The sequence below is a fragment of the Melanotaenia boesemani genome, chromosome 18 (genome assembly GCF_017639745.1).
Source record: "Melanotaenia boesemani isolate fMelBoe1 chromosome 18, fMelBoe1.pri, whole genome shotgun sequence".
NCBI lineage: Eukaryota > Metazoa > Chordata > Actinopteri > Atheriniformes > Melanotaeniidae > Melanotaenia > Melanotaenia boesemani.
The window spans coordinates 10,517,087-10,531,159 of record NC_055699.1 but is presented as its reverse complement, the minus strand read 5'-3'; the positions used below and the strand labels follow the sequence as shown (position 1 = coordinate 10,531,159).

General features: G+C 38.7%; 1 protein-coding gene across 1 annotated transcript in view; it reads right to left on the bottom strand.

The window, feature by feature from the left end:
* The window catches only part of ptprn2 (protein tyrosine phosphatase receptor type N2), a 139,727-nt gene that overhangs the window by 97,419 nt on the left and 28,235 nt on the right, over positions 1–14,073 (bottom strand). The window contains exons 4-8 of the mRNA XM_041967530.1: positions 7,469–7,725; positions 4,092–4,545; positions 3,636–3,935; positions 3,322–3,362; positions 2,447–2,871 (exon numbers count right to left, since the gene is read on the bottom strand). Coding sequence (XP_041823464.1) covers positions 2,447–2,871; positions 3,322–3,362; positions 3,636–3,935; positions 4,092–4,545; positions 7,469–7,725 — 1,477 coding nt within the window. The remainder of the gene's footprint in view (positions 1–2,446; positions 2,872–3,321; positions 3,363–3,635; positions 3,936–4,091; positions 4,546–7,468; positions 7,726–14,073) is intronic.

The window sequence follows — 14,073 nt, the reverse complement described above, 5'->3', positions numbered from 1 at the left end:
GAAATAAAGGTTGTTAATCCTTTTCCCTGTCTCCGAGAGGTCCATATGTAACAAACAACTACGATAACTGAGCTTACCGACATAATTTAGATAGCAGAATATATATATATATATATATTCAGCCTAACATTGTGTCATTTATGAAATTTAATTAGATTCTAGTTTATTTTTTCACAGACATGCACAAAACATAACCCAGTTCCCCAAAATACAACATTTATAAATTTGGCCATGAATACTATGAAGAGAGCAAATATTAACATAGCACAAAAAATGGCAAATAACAGATTAAATGATGGATGTATGAATGGATGGATGAAAGGCTTGTATGGTCAAATTCTCTGGGCAGTGCACCTCCAGCTAAGGGGATGGGCTGGCAGTGAGCCACTAGAACAGGGTTCTAATTAGTGAGCAGGCGAACTCCACTATACATGTCCCATACATATACTGCTGGACTTGAGATGTTGCCATGCTCAAAAAAGTGTTTTTCAGAAGGACAGTATTGTGTACAAATTGCAGTATCTTGCTAGTTAGGGACTGAAGGATTACACACTCATGGATCATAATCTTTTTGTTTCACCATTCAGCCAATTAGACGGTTTTCTGATTGTTTTATGATCGGACCAATCAAAAGACATTTGCCCAAGATTCTCTCATTTTCAGGAGGATCCTTTTTACCCAAAATAAAGCTTTCCCTTCTGAAATAATCTATTTGGAGTCAGGATAGGTCCAAAAAATAATCTACAAGTATGAAAGATTAAGAATTAAATGAGTAGAAATGATCATGTCAGGCCCACTTTCATAAATTTGTCAAACAGGTTTAGCAGGATTTAGCATTAGCATATCTTGCATTAAGCAGTGTGATTCAATTATTCCCAGATGGTCTATCTTCTTCCTCCTTTATCTTTGTTCATCTCTTCCTTTCTGTACTTAATTTGACCTTCTTAGCTTAAAGAAATCCTTCTATTTCAAACTTATTTGAAAGTTGCATCATTATGATGTTTGTTACGGCCCTGCTTGTTGTAAACAGCTGTGGCCGTTTGTGTGTTGATTAGGGGCGGCAGAGCGCTGCCCGGAGTGCCTAAGGCCAGAGCCTTTGTCCCCGCCCCTGTGTGACTGGCACCCCTCTGGACCAGTCAGGCTGAAAAGGCTGCAGCCGAGGCAGGTGTGGAGGGGGAGAAGCCAGAAAGGCTCAGGCCGCTCTCCCCCTCATGTTGTGCACCGGGTGTGTGTGTGTCGCGACCACCTCCTTTTCACAATGGGTGCTTTAAATGTTTAGTTGTGTTAAGTTTACTTTGTGATTGTTTTAGTGCCGGGCTAGGTTAGTGTTTTATTGTGTTGTGATGACGGTCACCTTAGTTTATGGGCCTGCTGCTTTTGTTTGGTTTTAGTTTCCTCACCGAGTTGCGGTCGTGTCTTTGTGTGCACTCGGTGAGTGTTTGGTATAGGTTTTGGTTTGTTTCTTTCTGCAGGTCCGCTAACCCCAGCTCATCTTTATTTTGTTTTACAGGTTGTCCATCACTTTCACGGGAATTGTAAATAAATGTGCTTTTATTTTGAAGTAACATCTGTCCACGCCGTGTTCTTTGTTGCGCCCTTCCATACCCCTGAGTCGGGTCGTAACAAAGTTAAAGTTGGCCCACTTGTATTCAGTGGAGTTGGAACTCACCAATCAAAACATAGATGGTGTTTTCACAATATTTATGTGAGCAAAGCAAGTCTTTTTTAGCATATTAGAAGTGCCTTATCAGTTTCTACCCAGTTGCTGCAGTGTTTACATTCCAGAACTGCTGTATGATTCAAAACCCTTCAATGAGGAAAACTGTCAGTTTGCTTCTTCTCCAGGGCTCACTCCTTACCAGAAGCTAATCTAGGAATCAGCTGAATGTAAGACTCAATGCTTCATTTACTCTGGATGAATGTGGCAGCCCTCCCCCCCTCCTATCCAAACAGATTTTCAAAAGGCCTTGCTTTGGGTGAACTAATCATCATGGTTTATCTTACATGTGGTTGGTTTGATACAAACTGTCTGGACAAGGAGCACTGTTGACACATGTTGCTCAGTGCAATACCTCATGTTTCATAGTTCTGATTGATTGTGGATCTGTATAGCTGCATTATGAGACATTTTGATATGCAGCCATTTTTAAAGCTATTTAGAAACAATGAAATTAGAAGTTTTAGTCTAATTTGCATTTGCTTGGAGATTAGATCTCATAAAAGAAAAAGTACAATTTGATACGATTTAACTTTAGGATCACACCGAAAAACTAAAAGAAAATGTATTGATTAGGATTAAACAAGTTCCATGCAAGACAGTTCCATCGTTGTTTTGCGTATATTGTATCCTGTACTGTTCAGTATGTATTGCAAAGAAATAAGCATCAAATGTATGTCTAGTAATTGCTGACATTTCAATATATAATGTTTCAATAATTCTACTCACTCTGAGCTGGTGATAATGTAGCCAAAGTGTCTATCCTTCCCTCTGCTGGAAAACTCCTTCACTCCCACATGGACCAACTGGGTTTTAATCTTCATGTCTTTCTTCTGTGGCTCATCCTGCTGGTTCTTCTCTGCTGGAGCCTGATCCCCTTGCATCCACTTCTCCACCTCAGAGTCAATCTGTGCATCAGGCCCTTCTGCTCCACTGGACAACCGCAGGGTGGATCCTTCTTTTGCAGGGATGGTCGCAGTCTTCTCCTCCGAGAAATGTGGGACAGGAACCTGGCCCTGCTTTGTCCGGCTCTGGACATTTTCTAGTCCCACCATTTTCTGAAGGGGAGCTGGCAGCCCACTGTTGACCCCTGGAGCATCCCCAAAAGGCTCCCTGTTGAGGTAGTCCAGCAGCTTGGAGAAGAAAGCTGTATGCTGGGTTAAATCAAAGCAGTTTTCTTTTTAGAATGATAAAACCCTTTTTCTTTCATTTTATTTAGTTTCCTTACAGAACACAGTTTCTGAACTTCAATTAGAAATTCTAGTCTTAGAAAAGATAGGAATTTGTGTTGATTCCCCACCATATCTGAGTCAGATTGCTGTTCCAAGGTCTAATGACGACCTTTCTTTTCCACAGTAGTTTTACTTATTGACAGTCAAACAAGAGATTAGTTCTATTTAGTCAAAATGTCGAAAAATTCTCAAAAACATTCTGCAACAGTGAGTCATCTTTCAACTTCTAATAATTCAAAACAAAATGATAGGTTGTACAACTTTTAAATCATCATTATTTGAAGTAATATTCAGAAGTGAATAAAATGTTTGGACATGTCTCGCTCCCTAAGAAACCAATTTGTTGTTTGAGCAGAATAATTTGAAATTCACCTTGTCAATGGAATCTTTGTCAGCACCGTCTATTTGTTGGCCTGGAAACGAGCACAACGTATATGAGCAGATTGGTTGAAAATCGAGGTCCTCTTTTGTATTTAGCAAAGAAAAACAGTTATGACACAAAATGAAAGACCCAAAAAATTACATTTGGCAGCATTTTGTATGGGGATTATAGAAACAAAGCCTTTTAAAAGCATTTAGAAACTCACAATTCCATGTACTCTTACATTTTTTTTTACACATAATACACTCATCAACTCTGAATGCTGCCAGCTTCTCCTCTCTTTTCCAGCAGCACAAACACCAACCTTGTTTCATTTTCAGCGTGTCTTTCTGGTTTAGATCCTGCCCTTTATCCGATTTCAGGTTCTGGTTTTGGAGTTTTAGATTCAGCATTGCTGCCAGTGGTCCCTGGTTACCCGGTGTCTCCCCCCTGGAGTCTGTGGCTCCTGGTTCTGGCGGGGCCCCAGGCGCAGGCTGCTCCTCATCCAGCTCCTGCAGAGCGCCTGTGATGACCTCAGCCAGCTGGTCCAGGTCTTTGCCCATCAAAGCATCCATGCTGACGCTGTGCCTCCCCAGCTGGTTCATAGTATTTAGTATGACTCGTTCTGGCAGACAAAAGCAAAGGAGAACACACAGTCAGATTAAACATTTAAACAAGAATAAATAACAATAATAATAATAATAATAACAACTTAAATTAAGAGAAATCTGGAATAAAAGCAAAATCCAGGCTGTGAAATACAACAGAAAAGAAAACTTACCATCCACATCACTTAGAGGCTGTTTTGAGTTGGGTCGGTTTGAGCCAGCTTTGAACAGCAGTCTGTCCAGATTAGGCTTTGCATTTTTGGAGCCAAAATCAACCTGAGTATGCAGTTTTGTGTGATCACTCTGAGCTGGCTGTGTATAGCTGAAGTAGTGGAGCTTCCCTTTGGGCCACACAGCCTCACCACCTGGGATGCCCTGCCGAGTGCCTGGTGCCCCTGCAAGAAGCTGCTCCAGATGGTTGGAGAGGAGCTTGCTCCTGTCTGGGTCCTGGTTGGAGTAGGTTGTACTGAGCTTGGGATGCCTGCCCTCTCCACTCTGGGTGATAACTTTGGTGACTGGAGGTCCGCCAGCTCCTTTCTGAAGGCTGTAGATGGTGGTTTCCTTCCAGCCCTGCTTGGGTTTTGGCCGGCTGGGCTCTGATGGACCATCAGGTTTGATGTCTTCATTCTAAAACATAACATATCCAGATTTTTGTCAGCATGTCAAACATAATTTTCAAAGTATTAGTGGTTCTGCGGATGGGAAAGTCCATCTGCCAGTTAAACTTTCTGAAAAGTCTGTCCATTGGTGTGTATCTAATCTTGACTTTTCTCTACTTTTTGTAGCATACACCCTGAAGCCATTTTTGATAATATAATAGGGTGACCAAACAGCCTCTTTTAGTTGGACTCTTTTGAGAGCTAAAAAAAAAGCATTTGGCTGGAATTTCAAAATCCTCCAGGATTTTGTCCAATCTCAGCCTCAAATATGTTTACAGCGGACTTGCAATGCATTTTACTCCCCATACTTGCTTGTTATCCACTCTCTCAGACACTGTGCAACAGGAGAGGGAGGGGAAGGAGGGAGCAGCTGTGCTGAGAGGCCAGAGTTACCTGGTAATGACGTCACCTACTCTCGGCTGCTCAGAACCACGAGACAACTGGAGCACTTTGTGTTATGGCAAAATGGAGAAAGTGTGCGTGTGTGTGACTCTCCTTCCTTATTGTCTCGGATGGGCTTTGCATCTATGGGGGATACGAAGCTATTGAAGCTTTTCCTGGTGAGATGTTTCACCCCCTCATTTTCTCCACAGTTGTGACACACAGCTTAATAATGGATAATAATGGATCCAGGTGGATGAAGACGAGATGTTTTGGAATGATGGCTTTGGCGGCTTGAGGAAAAGAAGCTATTTAGGAGTTTTAGATCTGAGTGTCCAGTATCTATAAAGCTAGAAAATGCAGAAAGGTAAACGTAAATTCACGGATGAACTACAGAAAAAAATTGTTCATCTTGCTGGTGATACATGAGAAGCTCAGTGCATGACATGCAAAGAAGGGAGCTGGATGCTCACATCAGTTCTGCATAAACACATAGGTTTATTTTTTTCTGTATTAGTCTGTTTATATACTGTATATTTATTACCTTATTGCTTAATAAAGGGGAAAAACATTAAACAGAAAGACAAAATTTATCTTCACCACATTGAAAGTGAACTAAATGCCGCAGGATGTTTTTCATACATTTGATTCAGTCTTAGGTCAAAGGAAAAATAAAAATAAAATATGTAGACAATATAAAATTCAGCAAAAATGTCAAGAGATCACTTCAAAGTGGGCCTCATCCTCAAGATGAAGTTGTCTTGACTGTGGACACACTTTATTCACATGGTAACGATTTACATATATATATATATATATATATATATATATTATTGAAGAGTTTTTCACACTGATGCTGGGTCAATAAAACCTAGTCAACATTAGAATGGTAGCCACAGCTGTCTGCACAGATTCAGATTTTCAATTTTAAATTTTTTTGAGAGCTGGTGGGGCAACATTCACATGATAAAGCTTCAAAACAGTCAGAACACTGCAGCAGCTTTTTTTTTTTTTTTTGCTCTATGGGAACATCAAATGGGCTGTACTGGGTCAGCATTGTTGTGACAGGCTTTAGAATAAAAAACGAAGCAACCTGGGCTCAACGAGACAGGACAGGATATGAATAGGGATTCTAGATCAAAGACAACTGCCCTTGGAAATTGCATTATGGAAATCCTAGATGAGATAGTGTCACTCAAAGAGTAATTTCATGCATTTCCACAACACACAACGAAGTTTAAAAGCACATCCCCATTGAGACAGAAGTAGCAGGAATCCCTTATCTAAAAAGAAAATATGAGCCCCCTGATTTCAAAGTTAGCCATATGAGTTTATATTTCACGTATGTTGAATGATGTATTTGCATTACAATGCACTGCTACATACACAGTTGTTTAGAGGCCTTTCAAACATTTGGCTTTGTAGGTGGAGTAGAAACTGGCACCACTGTGTGATTTTGTCCTTTCTTCTCTCTCTGAAGATGAGGAATCATTCTTCCCATCTGAGTCATAAGAGCCCACGCACACAGCATTACATCCGATACACTGAATAGAATTATTATCCATGTCGCAGTAGCACTAATACTAGCTCTCTCCCCTGGTGCTATTTTCTGTCCTTCAAACGTATATAGAGAAAATGTCAGTATTTCCAAACCCAGAATACTGAGAAGCTATAATGGCATTAGCACAGCAAGATGGAGCTGCTCTGCCATTCATGCTAACCATGTTTGCCTCTTTCCATCACAGTACACAACAAAAGACATCATTTCATCAATAAGGAAGGTCCTGAACTCTTCAACTTTGCATTATGGCTGCACTGACACAGCAGCAGGAAGCAGCTCAGCTTCGTGGGCTCTGAGCGCATTTTGCACAAAGAAGGGCGTCCATCCTAAATATTGAAGATTGAATAATGTAAAGAGGTGATTGAGGACCTTTGTGTAAAAAGAGTCCCCGCTCAGTGGGAAAGAGAGATGACAGAAAGCAAGAAACAAAAGCGAAGCAGGGACAAGCGGGCGACCCAAGGAAAAGACAGATGACCCTTTGTCAAAATGTATAGGAAGAAGTCTTTTCATAGTTTAGCCATGGAAGATGCAGTATCTTTGTTTACTAAATGAAGCAGTATTCATTGCTTTGATGTTCAACATAAATACTGTATCACTTTTAATGCTATAAACTTGCCTAAAGCAGACTTTTAAGTTTATCTACAGTAGAGTTTATATATTAAGCTTAAAAAAGGCTGCCAAATTTTCCATATTTCAACATTTTCATTAGCCTCCTGCTGCATTTGTATGCCCACTTTTCTAAAATCATATAGTTTTAAATAGAAAACTTCAATATGTTTCGATCCTTATTTTTTAGTCTAAGCCAATAAAACCTATATGTAATCACTGTAGAATCATGAAAACACCAGTCTTTCTTTCATCTTATAGGTAGCCTACTAATTTTTGTGTATTCCTCACACCTGTTTATTTCCTCCAGATGTCATGCATTTATGACTCATACAGCTCTCACCTGAACTATGCTTGCCTCTTGTTGGTTTTCTGGTTGTTGACCTAACCCGGCCGGCTGCAGAAAGCCCAACCCCGTCAAGTACTGTTGAAGGTTTCTGCTTAGCGGTGGCTGTGCAGGCCTCAGATTCCAGCTTCTGGTGCTGCTGGATGCAGTCAGGGGGCTTGGAAGTGTGCTTTGGTGGTGGAGGGGGATTTTCCTCAATTTGGAAAGCTCTCTAGTGATCAGCTGCTGAGTGATGTCATCCTGCCATGTCAAACCTGCAAACAAAGAATCAGATTTATAATAACATCTGTGTTATAACATTATTCTTGTCTGCTCTTGACAATGAAACTGTTAAGATGTAAAAACAGTTATAAGAGGCATGATTCCTTCACGTTGCTTACATGGGTCGTACTTTACAGCACAAAATGAGTCACAATTCAAGTTATGAACAAATGATAGATACGACCAATTGAGCTGGAGAACATGTGGAGTTAATGATGCGTACCTCTCCACCTTTAAGTAAAAGAATATATGTTGGTTTTTTTTTTTCACAGCATTTTTACAGTGTATATTTTCTTAATAAAGATTTTTGAATACTTACAATCCTAAACTCCTATTATATGGAAGAAGCTACCAGAAGGCCAGAAATCTGCTCAAAGTTTTGCCACCACTTTCAATTAAGCTAGGGAGTTTTTCTTTTTGAATCTATTTTTTTATGTTTAAATATGTAGATCACTGTTTGTATTTTTCTTAACATCTTAATTCTTCTTTTCATTATGTACAGCATATTAGGTTGACTTATGTATTAAATGCGTTGTATAAAAAAAAGCCTTTCTTTTATCCTACCTTCCCACTGCCAATACAAAATGTACATAATGCAGGATATTTGTCTGAATTCCAAGTCCTACCTGCTCTGAGCTATCAGAAAATATATATCTCAAGAACAGCTCTGAGGATTAATTAACTCACTGTGTAGACTCAAGTTTGTTTGCATACACACAGTAATAAACCTGGTAGAACAAGTGATTAACTTTGTTCATGACAGCGGAGAGCTTCATGCTTTTGGTGTGGACTGCACTTTGCTGAGTATGAGCAGACTGCCTTTTTCTGCCCTTACATGTCCGCTGTCAGTATCTTGGGATTTCCTGATCAAGGTTTCTTGTGTCCAATAGTCAGTATAATACTTGCATTTTCCTACATCACACAGTTGCAAATTACACACCATGAGTAGATTACAGTATCTAAAACATAAAAAAAATACATTAAACTGTATAGATATAGGATACCACTTTTAAATAGGCATGCAATATTAAATGGTAATTGTTCTGTAATGGTAGTGAATGTAATGTCTTGTGCTTTAATGATATGAAGCATAGCATGGCTTGGTTGCATGCTTCACTGGAGCATACTCTATCAGCTGTCTCCCATTGATTCTGTGATTGTCAAATTGTAGCTGTTTTGTATATGTGGGCAAAATAAGTGCAGTGTCTATATTATCAATGATATAGTGAGAAATAGCTTCAGTATGGTGCCTCTGCATTGATATGCTAGATAACGTATATGCTAAGCAATTTATTGAACATGATTGGGACATCTCAAGCATTAACAGTCTCTTAACTCTTCTCTTCATTGTTTATATGGGGCTCTGTATTTGTTTGGGAGTAATGTTGCTAATTTCATGTGAAGGTTGTATATAAAAGTTGTACATAAATGTTTGTATATGGGCTTAGTTAATGCAACAAGGGTTGCAACACATTTCCATTGTCCACTTGACCAATACAGATGCTGGGTTAAGAGTCTTTGTAGGTATTTCAGCACATGTCATTGTATGTTTCCAATGCAACAAGAACTGTTGCATTTTGCTGGCTTTCCTTCTGCTGTGGTAAATTTTTAGACTTTCTTACATTTATCTCTGTACTGCTTTAATAAGCATTAAAAGTATTTTTTAAGTAAATACCATGGTTAAGCATTATTATAAATAATAAAATTAATTTGCCACTTATATTTCCTGTGTTGCTATGGCAACACATTCTCAACTATCACTTGACACGCTCAGAAAAATCCTGCACATCCCAAAAAATAATGGATTGGCTACAACCGCTACAATTTATGGCTAATGCAGATGAATGCTGCTTTACTGAATATCAATCTGTATCATAGGGTAAATAAAACAGTACAGAACAAAATTAGAAAGATATATCTTAAAATATAAAATAAAAAGGAAGTCTAAAACAACTGTGAATAGATACATGTAGATATGTACACACAACATAGCCAGTCAACAAGCTAGGAGAGAATGTCATACTGTGGCCTGACATCATGCCAGCATCTCTACTAATTGCCAGCACATAGCTGGGATGCAGAACTCCTGGGCAGGGGCAAAGCACAATGGTGCCAGCACCAGATGGAGTTACCCAAGCAAAAAAGATACCCAAAACATGGCGCCATTCCCAACGAGCCAAGAGGCACAGGATTCCATCACCAAAGTGCAAAGGCATACCAAAGACATACTTTCCTGTCGAGCCAAGATTCTCACTGATGGCAAAAATTCTAATAAGAACAACAAATTATGTTGAGATACAGATTCCTACCTACTTCACTGCTTACCATTTACAGGCTTTGTCTTAAAAAAAAACTTTTAATGATGTGGACATGTTTAATATCAAGAATTGAACAGGCATGATAGAAATACAAGAAAATGTGGAAATATTAACACTGCAGAACATCTTCATTAGCCTGGTTTCTCACCCACTGACACCAGAAAGTCTCATAGATATTCATAAGGGCCAGATGAGGATCTGAGCAATGCAGAGCAGCTACAGATGCCTCTAGTCTTTCTTGGCAGCGCTGAATGGAGCACAAAACAGCGTATGCTGTCATCGTTCTGGAACGCAGCTCAGCCATCCATCCATACAACAATGATAGTTAACTACCCGTGGCTTACCCAATGTGGGGTGTACTGGCTATATGTTACCGTGGTGATGATCATTATGCTATCATCAACCGTGATGGGGAACTCAGATTTGGTTTCAGCCCTGAATGCTCTATACGCTACCTGAGTATACTGCAGCTGGTTAAATGGTTTCAGAGCAAATGTGTGACGAAGCCACAAACAGGATGAAGCTGGCTTCATTGATTGGGACACCTCTATCTCCTCTGTCTCCTCAGGGATGTCCTTATTTCCATACATACCATGTTTTGTGAGCCTGTGATGGGCAAACTTCAGGAAAAAGGTGTGTCGATACAAATTATATTTTAGAAATGGTGTGTGTGTATGTGGGAGGGGGGGGGGCTTTAGGGTCAAAGTCCACTCAATCAACTTCTCAGATGATTTCCCTGACACTGAGAAGGTAAATGTCATGCAAATTCATTCGTAAGTCTAGAAAAAGCAGGCTTCATTACCAAGTGCTGCCACATTCTGCCTGTTAGGGTAGCACCCGGTCTCAAGCAAACGCCTCAGTTAATTAACGCCTTGCCATTAGTACAACAGCTTTCAAACAATCAAGATATTTCTGTTGGCCTCCTGTCTGTTTTCTGTATGACAGAGAGAGAGGCAGAGAGGGGGAGGGGGGTCTCAAAGCCTATTAGATGAGATCCTGTCTACAAGTCTTCTTGTTTCATCTGGTGTTTTTGAAATGCAGATTTTCCTCTTTACTTTACATCTGTCCACCAACTGATTTTTAAAAGCATTAATGGAAAAGTGTGTGAATAATATAGCAGTAAGTTCTACCTAATTGCTTGCAATTAAATGTTGCACTCTGGGTTTGACACATAAATTAATCCAAATGGTACATGTATTTGTGCAATTTGTGACATAAAATAATTTACAATTAGTTTTATAAAGATATTTTAGACAGAAAAAAATGGCCTCACTACTCCACTTCCTTTTAAAGTGTTGCAGCTTTTTTGGAAGTAAAAGGAAAATTAAATTAAAAGTACTTTACTAATAACAAGCAAATTCTTGTTGTATAGTGTAGGTTGTTTTTTTTTTAAGGTTTTTGTTTGTTTGTTTATATTACAAATTATTTATTTAGTCAGGTATAGTCATTTAAGTGGAAGGTGAAGGCTTTGGGCAGGAATGATCTGTATCCTTCTGTGTTGCAGTGGGCCTGAAAAAGCCTCTCACTGTTGTTTTCTTACTGTTTTGTGTACTGTTGTTCATTATGTTTAATAACTTGTACACCGATCTTCTGTGGATGACTGGGGTCCGGGGGATTCAGTTCAGTTGGGTGGGGAATTCCCAAACTAACCATACAATCCATTTTGGTGTAGACATCTAAGGATCTCAGCTTCTTGAAAAAGTGAGTTTGTTCTGTATTTCATTGTGGATGGCCTCAGTGTTGCATTTCCAGTCTAGTCTGTTGTCCAGCTGAACTCCCAGGTATTTGTAGTCCTCCACCACCTCCACCTCTTCTACTCGGATGTAAACAGTGCTTTGCCTGTTCCTTCGGAAATCCACAATCATCTCTTTTGTCTGTTTTAATAGAGTGATGTCATAACGGCAATACCTAACTATACCTAACAATACCTTTCTTGAATAATAACAAAATGAATGCAGAAAAGGACGAGAATGGTGGACACTCAGCAGTTTGTGTTTTTTCTTCTTGGCATGTGGCTTCAAACAGCAAAAAATCTACAGGACATTTAGACATGACACTGTTTTTCTTGTCGCTTAGTCAGGGAAGCGACAATTATTTCGACCAGTCAGTGGATGGCAGTATGTCAAGCTCCATCCTTCAGGGTCAGATCAGTAAGACTAAGAAACAGAAGGGGCCCCAAAAAATTGGGGCAGATCAGATTGGATATTTTGGCCTCCTTCCCAGTTTTTGCCTGTGGAAATACACACAAAAACAAACATCTGTACCTGTGCTGACCCAGACTTGTTGTTAGAAATTGGGCTTTAGTGTTTTATTTCACTCTTATATTTGGTTTTAGAGAGTTCAGTCTGTTGATCCAGTTGGGAAACAACTCTTCCACTGATATGGATATTCATCATAACAGATTTAGAAATATAGGCAGAAAAGAAATAACTGTAGCAGCACAGCCTCCTAGCCAGCACAAATAAAATATCTTTAGAAAAATTTCCTTGACAATAATATATCATCTAAAAAAAAAAGTCAACAACACACAAAAAGATTAACACAGATCTGCTTAGTAAATTTCTAGAATTAGATTTATGATTTAGTGATTGATTTTAAAATGATTTGAAATACACTGATGTAAAAATAATTGAATTTAATCAAAAATAGCTCCATTTGATTAAAAAAATAGTTCTTTTTTTCATTTTGGTGTTGTTGCCTGCAGTACACTGAAAAGAAATCTGAGACAAGGTCATGTTCACTGTGTTGCATCACCTCTGCAGAATATGCAAAGCATTCACAGAGAACAGTTTCTGCAGTTTTGAATTAAGAATTATAACATTGTTTTATTAACTCTGATGGGACATAATGTCAATTGGTCACTGATTCTTAAACTGAGGGCTTCTGTCATTGGAGCTCATGCAAATGTCACAACGCATCATCTTTCTTAACTTGTCTTTGCTGTAACAGTATATCTGCTGCTCTCCACAGAGTCTACAGAACAAATCACAGTTACTTTATGTAAAGATTCTGGAGTGCAGCTCACTGTTGTAGCCTATAATCAGTCTATAAGCGCCACGTCTTCACAACCTGGCCTCGGAGGTCAGAACTGGGAATGTTTTATTGGAACTACATCAGCGTTGATAGCTTTTCAGCTATGAACAGCAGCAACAAAATTCCCTTACAGTGCAGCATTTTTGTTTACATCATATTTACAATAAAATAACTGTTTCTGCTTTTTACCCCTACTAAGATTGTTTTATGTTTATATGGTTATAAAACATCCCCCTATCCTAGACATGGAAAATCTATGGGTATAGGCTTGACCAGTGGTTGAAAAAGCAACACATTAAGCAGTTATTGTTGTGTGAACATTAACCCAGAACCTTCCTCTTATAGTGATGTTTTTAAGTCCAGCATCCCAAAGTAAGCGCTGTAGTTGAATTATCCTCTAGCAGCCACATGAGGTGACTCCCTGTACACCCTACAGATAAAAAAAAGAAAAAAAAGAAGCAATATAGGCTTTGTGTCTGAATTTTGAAAGATAAGTTAGAGCATTTCTGTACATTTGATCCCAATAACTCATAAAACCTCCATAAATATTGTAGTTACCAGTAACATGCCTTGTGCATATGGAGGTAAGTTGTATATTGGATTCTTAGTGTGAGTAATCTAATGATTTATAGGGGATATGACATATTAAGATTGGCTGCACATCTGTAAGTGTTCAAATACACCCTTTTTGTATCATACTGGTATTTAAATAAGCATATTTTGTATGTACAAGCCTATAAAACAAGCTGATAAAATTATATTATTGTCTGCTTGTCTAAAGAAAAACATTAACATCTAATATATCTAAAACTATCTATTTATATGAAATCTTCTGGAAATAGGTTCTCTTTTTATTAATGCAGCACTCAAACAAGTATAGGTAAACTATAATTAATCATTTTAATAGGGATAGAGATTGACATTATTCAGTCTCTATTAGTAAATTGGATAGTATAATGCAATATTTGATTTTACAGATTTCTTTATTGG